We start from the raw sequence: 8,795 nt of genomic DNA, 5'->3' as shown, positions 1-8,795 counted from the left end.
CTGGCCTCTCCCTTAGAGATAGGGTGAGGAGTTTGGCTTTCCAGGAGGGGCTCAGAGTAGAGCTGCTGCTCCTCCACAACGAAAGGAGCTAGTGGAGGTGGTTCGGGCATCTAACTAGGATGCCTCCTGGGTGTGGTGTTCCGGGTATGCCCTGGTGAATGCCCCGGATGGATATTAATTAAACTTGTAGTTGGATATAGTATGATTAGAATTAAGCATAATTAACTATTAGCAAAACTGCATTCAGATAAACCCTGTTTTAACACTCTGTATCACTTTATTGATGAAAAGACTGGATGTTAAGTACTTTTATTTATATTTTGGATAAAGATAAGCCGTGGGATCTTAATCTCTTTGACAGTTCTTATGTTTGATTAGATCACCTGTGTTTAAGGAGGAAAATGTGAGACCAGGAGAAAAAGTAGGTGAAGTGACACTTGTTCTTGGACTCACTGGAAAGTTAAACTCATAACTGAAAATTCTACTTTAAGAGTCCCTTAAGTTGAAAACGTATTTTGTGTTTATATAGAGTAGTGTTTATATAAAATTACACATTAAAGCTGTAACAATTATGTTTCTTATTGCAGTGATTTCTCTAAACCAGTAACAAACAAAAGCAAATGCTAAATCCTAACTCAGATTATTTTAACTGTACTGTTTTTAATTGTATGATGATTTACAAACACGACTAACCCATTTCTTTTGGTGAGTGTTCTCTATTCCCAATGGCGGTATGCGATCCACACAGTTTCAGCTTGAATCAACAACTTTTGGAGAATTTTTCTCTTTGCTGTTCTGTCATAAAACAAATGGATTGATGGATTTTAGGCATTCTTAATACAACTGAAGAGATTGGTTTTACAGCTAAATGAATTTGCTACTGTAGCATTATTTTCTAGTGTGTTTCCTAATCCAGCCATATTACATGAAAAGAACTAGAAAGTCTTTCCTCACTGAGTAAAAATAAAAACTGAAAGCCACTTGGATGCTGGGAGATCTGGCTTATGGCAACATGACTGCCTAATGATTGACCTAATACTATAAAAGAAAATGGACATAGCTGAAAATATAACCAAAATATAATTTTCACTCACAAATATCACATTTAGTATTAGCTTCAAGAAAGAAAAATAAATAAAGAAAGCATATGCAATTTAATGACAGGACATTTATTGTGAATAAAAGCTCACATTACAATAAAGCTCGAGGCTGCTGGAAAAAAATGAGTTATGATTATCATTGTTGGTATATTTCCAACTATGGCATAATATGCACATACGATGTATTTGAAATAAAGTGAATTATTTGACATGATACCAGCTACGTTTGATTTAACTTGCTCATTAACTATATAGAAAGTCACATAGTAATGTGACCACCCCAATTTGCTACAAACAGCAAACAAGGCATATATGATGATGATGATTACTGATGGCTCTGGATTCTACATAGTAACAGAAACTTTAGGGTTGAGATACTTTCTTCCATAAACTGAGCATTGTGTAATTCAAAATATTTCAAAGCGTTGTAAAATCCAACTACAGTCCTGTCAAGGTTAAGGAAATTTACAATTCTCCAGCAAATGTCACTCACAATCTCGCTTTAACGAGCAGCCTGGAAAGTTTAAGTAATCAACAAAATAATGAAAAAGCAAAACAAAGTTTGGCAAACAGTGAAACAGTGAGTGAAGCAGAGCCTATTTAAACGTTGTACTAAAGTTTGAGTCAAAATCTGTATCATTCTTTTCTTAAACTCCAGTAGGGATGTGGCTGTGTTTCAGCCCACTGGTGGAAGTTTGTGACAATGTTATTGACTAAATGTTTAAGCCTCCAGTGCTGTTAAATGAATGTTTAATGTCAATAAGCAGGGTTTACATTACCAAAAGAACAAGGCTGAACACAAATGCTCTCTTAACAATCTGTAACTTTCAAACCAATTCCTCAAAATAATTCTGAAAAGAAGTATAACACTTTCATTCACTTTAAGGAAGTTGAAAGTAATCTGGCACTACACAAACATATAAACCAATAATATGACTTAAAACATTAAGAATTTCAGCTTTAAGGCAAATAATGGCCAGGCTGCTCCTGGCCACAAATTTGACAGCAGGGGGGAGGGCTGCTGTTAACAACTGGAACCTTTTTTCAGCGCCACAAAAAAAAAAAAAAAAAAAAAAAAAAAAAGCAGCGCTCAACAACAGCAGGTGCATATCAATAGGCAACGCTCTATGATAGCAATCATGAACAGTTTGCACTCTTGAAAACAAACAAACCAAAAAAAACCCTTTCACTCACAATGTTTTAGATAATAACAGTCTATAGCAAATTCTCAAAGTACCCAGAAAATCCTTACGTAGGCTACTTATGCATGTGATCCTATTTTACTTTGCAAAACATGGAGGGACATGATGCTGAATAATTTGTCATGTACAGTTTAACCTTTATCAGTTTATCACCACTCTGCTGCTACATAGACTAGTTCCAATTACCACTTCAACATTCCAGTCTTCTCCACTGTTCACTTCACATTAAATAGCTTCCTGCTTTGTTAAATGACATAAAACCCATCTGTTAATGTAATTTAACACAAAAAATGTGTTGGTTTCATTAACAGTAAGTTTGGATTGGAAAAAGGCAAAGTACAATGAACTGGCAGTATTAAGTGAAATAGCCTTTGTAAGAGGAACAGGAATATTATACTAAATTTATCATATGACAATGTGGGTAATTCCATCTCTCCTAAGCCTTCACTGGAAAATAGCCTGGATACACAAAAACTATTATTTGTGACTCTAGTATTTTATGCAAACTCATTTATTTGAAAATTTACCAAAAGAAAACATTGTTTAACCCAAATGTCCACTAAGTGAAACAGCAAATATAATGCTAAGCATACAATTATCATTCAGAGAAACTCATGTCTCATGATGATCAGCGACGCTTTTGGTAGAATCTATTCCAGGTACCCGTTCTCTTTTTGAAGCGACTGCTCTGGGAGACAGGGTGCCAAAGCTCTGTTTTACATACCAGTCTTCTGCATGCAAGTGTGCATAGGAAGAGTCTTTTACATCCACAATGGTTTTGTTTGACACGGGGCTTGAGGACTCGTCATTACTCGTGCACCCACCCTGCAGTGTCATTGTGTGGCTTACATGCCATTGCTCAGACTGCTGGCTCCAGTCTTGCATGTTGGTGACCTGTACTGACAAAGGGCAGTGAGAAGCCTGTGTGCATCCAAAAGTGTTTTTAGTGGCCTGGTAGCATTCTCCCTCTGAAATACTGACAGGAGAAGAGGACTTTCCAGAGGATTCGTATTCGGGGTCGATTGCCTCCACTTTGATTTGGACGGTTCTGGATTTAATCCGCAGTTTATGGGGTAAAGCTGAAGAACTACCATCTGGCACTTTATGTGTGGAGACAATGATGCTTCTTGGGTCTACTAGAGATGGCATCAACCCTTTGGGGACCTGCTGCTCATCCTCACCATCAGATGATTTGCTAACTGCACCATCATCCGAGCTCCTGGGTGAGTTACTAGATGACCTCATGATCTGCATGAATGATGCAGACTGAGTGTAGACTCCAGACAAAGGGCTGGCTATGCCAGGTTTGTAGAGTTCATAGGGACTACCTTGCTCTTGTCTATAGCTGCCATTCTCTCCCAGTTCCTGCTTGACCTCTGCATTCCTGCAGACAGTAAAGCTACCCTGAGTTGCGGTAAATGTCTTGGGCATATGAGGTGAATGCCTGATGACTGATATGCAGCTGCTGCGCAGGTGAATAGGCTCCTTTTCTTTGCTGGTAAAACCTTGGCTAGCATTGGGTGGAATAAACATTTGGTGGAGGTTAAGAGTGGCGGAGCTGGATAACCGTTGGACTTCTTGGGCATATGCTGTCGAGCTCACCAATCCAAACTTCAACTTCAATGACAGCAGCTCAGCCTTGAGGGAGGCATTTTCCTCGCCAAGTGCTACCAATTTGTTCTCTAGCACCATATCATTTATGCGTCGCTTCTCCCTTGAACGCTTGGCTGCTTCGTTGTTTTTACGACGCCTCTCCCAGTACAGGATGTCTTTTTTTTCCTCTGGGATAAACTCCCTTTTCCTACGACAAGCAGATTTAGCCTTGAAAGGAAGTGCAGAGATTTTGTGGCTCAGGAGGTCTCTGTTGGTCCCTTGTAAAGCCACAGCCAGGCACAGGGCATCCTCTCCACCGTAGGACTGATTGGAGTCCACTTCTTGCTTTATTGATTGCATATTATTACTGTTTGCTACTGTCAGCATGCTAAAAGATCTTCAACTGTATACCATAATGCTTGTATCGAGCAAAATTAACTGTCACATGGAATTAATCCGCTTGAGTTGAAGAAATCTGTGGAATAAGACACAACAGAAATGTTTTTCGTCAGAAATCTTCATTAAAGTACAAAAAAACCATGAAGAAAACATGTAGTCATTTAACTTTCAGAAACTGGATTCCTTCAACAGATTTCAAAATTGATGCTGTGTAACAGATAAATATTTAAAGATGCCATTGGTGGATGTCATCTTATTTACCAATAGCCTGATACCAGTCAGCAAGGTATATCAGTCAGTTCCAATGCCTGGCCAATAAATTGGTGCTTCCCCATGATTTACCTTGATTAAAATTTAAAGTACCAGTTCTTTTGTACATGCCAAGCTTAGGAAATTGAAGTAAACAAACTTTTTTATTCAGGAGAAAAATGATGAAAATAGACATAAAGGCATGATATCACAAAAAATGAGAAACACGAAGCCTGTAACCTGAATAATTTCTTTTGAACTAGTCTTTCACACTCACTGCAGCAAACAGTGGTATTTAGAAGAGGAGCAGAAAGATTTTTAATTAGAAAAATTAATGTTTAGGGTGTGATACAGTTTCCTCAAATGTTTCTTCTTGACTCTGTGCCCTCATTTTGTCCTTGACTTGGGTTTACATTTAGGAAGAGAGAGACATGACTAATAGGTCACAGACTTGTGTACACATTATAGTCTGGTAACTTTCAGACACTAACTTTGTGTGTTACAATTTGGTCTCTCACTTTTTAGAAGCAAGAAGGCGCTGTATCCCCGACAAATCCATTTGAAATACAGGAGAAATATTTCTCTTTTCATTTACTTGAACCCCTTACGCAGTCTACTACAGATTTTATGATGCCGATGTGCAAACCCCAGCTGGCGTTGACGAACGCGTCCTTTTGTCTTTTTTTAAAGAGGCAACAAAACATCGTGCCTAAATTTGGATCATACGTGATTAAAAACGGTGGCGATGTTATCGCAACGTGCGACACTTGGAGGGTGAGTGCTGACCGAGTGTTTGCTGCTGGTTCAGTCGCGACAAGCAGTACAGAGCGATCGACTCGGCGTTCCAGCACCGGGCCGTCAACGCGTCCTGTTGCCCCAGATTCCTTCATTGTGTCGGTATTATACAATAAGCCCCGCTCCTGCCCTCCCGAGTGCCAGCAATTTCTATTGGTGCAGACATTATGCAATGTTTGCCTGTGTGGCAATAACAATACGGACCAGTGATTGCTCAGCTCTGCGTCCAAGTAAAATAGCTCTAAAATTTTCCACATGTGTTAGATAGCTAACACTGTATGTAACAGACTTTACTAAGACAATGTGGGCATTCAACTCTGTACATGACATCATTGTCTTCGTTACTCATGACATTGGCGGCTGAAGCGCGAGGTCCATCTACGCCCTGAAAAGTAAACTGTTACAACATTACAGAGAAGAAAGCGTTACTTTGCTGTCCCGACGTGGACTGACCCATTCTGTTGTCCACACATTGACAGAAGCCACAGTGCTTTGATAATGTTTCTACAAGCCACATCACATTCTTGTGTTTCAACACAGTGTTGTAATCTATGAATCACTGCTACTGGTAGGCCCGTGTGCCTGAATAAAATTAAACATCTATTATACCGGTTATAACTATATATTTTTTAAAAGCACACACTCGAACATGAGCTTTGTCGCACTTTTAACTTGGAAACTACCAAGGCTGTTATTACATTTAAAATAGGTTTTGTGCGAGGACACACAGAAGGTAGCCAGCTGACTGAAATATAAGCTAGCTAAACGCCACTGTGATTTCTGGGCGTGTGATCAGGCACCATCCTCTACAAACCTGTACAACGCTTAATGTTAATCCCAGACATTTAATATTAACCGCAAATCAAAACTGTACCTTTTCTATCACCTGCTTGTGGGGATTGGTTTGGTTTTCCACCGCGTATGATGCACAGAGAAGCAGCATAGGTTTTCCATCAGCTAATAAGGAAATGATTGTCAAGAAAATCCTACAAGTTATAAAGTACTTTGCTCTCCTCCCTTGGCTTTTTCCTTTCAAGGTGGCTAGTGACTCATGGATCTGTGTTAGTAGGTCAGTGGTTGAGTGCATTGGCAGCGTGAAATTAAATGACAGCTACTGCATCCAATCGGCACGCAGCATTTTCTAACTTTAGCCAATGACTCTTGGCTTCACCAGAGCTCAAATCTTATTTAAGAATGTCTGTCGTCATTCACAGTAGGAGTGAAGCATTTGCGACAATCGGCTCGCAGACCGTGCTCGGATTTGTCCTCATATTACGAAAACAAAATATTTCCGATGTATTTATTACTCATACTACTTTTACCATGGCATAAATATGCACATTTACTCCCAACAATGTTGCAAATGGGGCGTACACTTCTAAAACAGCACAAGAAGCTGTAGAAGCTCCGTGCGTCTAATGTTTAAGGTTGTCACATTGGTTTTTATTTATAGTCAAATTTAGCTACTACATAATTCACACTGTTTATGCACTGTTGCATTAACAGACCTAGGCCATTCCTTGATGTTCTGTTGTCTTTTAATGTAGGTCTAAGTCTGTTTTAATTTTATTTCCACTGCTGAATATGTCTTATTAACGAATTTAATTTTAATTTTAATACTATATATTTCATTTTGAAATAAAATTAAAAGTGATTTTAAAAAGTCTATTTCCAAAAAGGAAATAGTAGTAAAAAAGATAACCGGGGTTAATACAGTTAATTTCAGCTGTTTGGTTGTAAGTATACACACACGTCAGTCCAGACGGAGTGGGTTTTTGGAGGGGGAGGGGGGGGGGGGGGTTGGAGTCTTGTACCAGATGCCATGATCAGCTGCCAAGACCTGACTGTCACTATACATATTCTATTTGTTTGTTTGTGTAATGCTCTTGTTGCACTGCTAAATAGGCTGTAGCCAACATGATTTATAAAGAGATTATAAAATCTAAAAAATTACTGCATTATTTTACCTACTCTTATTAAACTCACTTTCCTAAAAACTGATTGCAGCTTCTAACTTGTGACGTAAATGTTATGCCTCAAATTTATTTCACATCATTCATGGGAGATATGTTTGATAAATGGTAAGTTAACAAGTCACTGCTACCAGCTTAATCAATTCATTGGGGCGACCTGCGTGTTGTGTTGCATTGTCTGATTTGGTCATAGTGTGTAAACACCTCTAGAGGCCACTGTTGTATAGCTGCTGCAAACTGAACGTGCCCGTACCAGAGGTTATACTTAAAATGGCAGCTGCCAGGAAGTCTCTTTGGACATTTGTGTTCGCCCTTTATGAAATAGATATGTTGTATTACAAGGTACTAATGCACACTTGCATTGGTAAAATAAATTCTACTAGAATAGCTAATACTCCCTTACAGAAGATTTATTTTGACCTTTCTAAAGCCTTCTTTAAAAATTAGAAAATAAAATGAAAACAGGCATATCAAAAAAAGCCTACTAGAAATACTACTCTGCATTACATCCTAACACTTGGCTAAATCCTAATATGTAATTCTGGTTTAATAGTTTATTACACTAAATGTGATTATGCACTGAAAAAAAAACATGTTGGGTTTAGATAATTCAATAGTGGACACTGGGTGCACACAGATGTTTTGCTTTGGCAGGAACTTAAACTATTGAGGTGAATTAACACAAGTTATTCATATTCAATAAACCTGTGCAATTTGTGTTGATAAAATATGATTGAAACATGTTTTGGTGAAGTAATTTGAGCTCTTGGATATTTTAATCCTTCACAATTTTCACACTTTATTCCAACACTATTCAGTGACTTTTACCCAAATACTATTTGGTCACTGAAATATTATATGTTATCTTGTCTGTGAAGGTTCTCAGTCATCCAGGTCATCGTAGTCAAAGGAGCTTGCAACTTCTTTAAGTTACGTCTTCAAGTAACTTAAAGAAGTCCAGACGCTTTTCTTTGCAAGCTCCTTTGACTATATGTTATCTTCAAATTACATGTTGGTATTACATTCCAAATACACAATTTTCCAATGAAGGCCTTATAACAGATTGTATTGTTCTCTTCCAAGATTGTTGCCAGCATCCACTAGTACCCTTTCAAAACAAAAACGCTAATATCACTGCAGTGACAGTAGGTAAACCAGGGGTCTCAAACTGGCGGCTCGGGGACCACTTGCGGCCCACGTCACCCCTACTTGCCACCCCTACTGTTGACGTGAAGAAAGGAAATACAATTTGGCCCTTGAAGTTAGTTTTTGTTACGGGGGATTTTGTTGTTGAGTGCAATTTGAAAATAAGTTGTTTAAAAAGCAAAAATGTTTTAAAATGAGGGCAATATGAGCAGAGTAAAAACATGTTGAGGGATTGGCTGTATTCGTTCAGTGAGAGAGTTATATGTGAAGAAAACAATTTTCACTAGCAGTCAAAAACTAATGTGTTCACTTATGTCTGCATTTTTATTTTGTTAAGT

The 8,795-nt window shown here is 38.3% G+C and overlaps 1 protein-coding gene across 2 annotated transcripts; it reads right to left on the bottom strand.

The window, feature by feature from the left end:
• Positions 1-1,153: 1,153 nt before the first annotated feature.
• Positions 1,154-6,427, bottom strand: nfil3 (nuclear factor, interleukin 3 regulated). Of its 2 annotated transcripts, none has more exons than XM_084936191.1 (2): positions 6,225-6,427; positions 1,154-4,370 (listed from the first exon to the last, which is right to left on the bottom strand). In XM_084936191.1, exon 2 carries the CDS (start codon positions 4,280-4,282, stop codon positions 2,915-2,917), a length of 1,368 nt encoding a protein of 455 aa, XP_084792317.1. In that variant the 5' UTR covers positions 4,283-4,370; positions 6,225-6,427; the 3' UTR covers positions 1,154-2,914. The 2 variants fall into 2 exon arrangements, with proteins under 2 accessions (XP_084792317.1, XP_084792316.1); XM_084936190.1 differs by having other exon boundaries at positions 6,213-6,425.
• Positions 6,428-8,795: the final 2,368 nt, after the last annotated feature.

The sequence above is a fragment of the Perissodus microlepis genome, chromosome 7 (assembly GCF_051167445.1).
Source record: "Perissodus microlepis isolate ML-2025 ecotype Zambia chromosome 7, ASM5116744v1, whole genome shotgun sequence".
Lineage (NCBI taxonomy): Eukaryota > Metazoa > Chordata > Actinopteri > Cichliformes > Cichlidae > Perissodus > Perissodus microlepis.
Note: the sequence above shows the minus strand (reverse complement) of the source record. Positions and strands in the feature narration are given on the sequence as shown.

What these genes read in the sequence shown, in the direction of transcription:
- nfil3 (XM_084936191.1), bottom strand. Translation starts at nt 4,282, where the DNA reads ATGCTGACAGTAGCAAACAGTAATAATATGCAATCAATAAAGCAAGAA.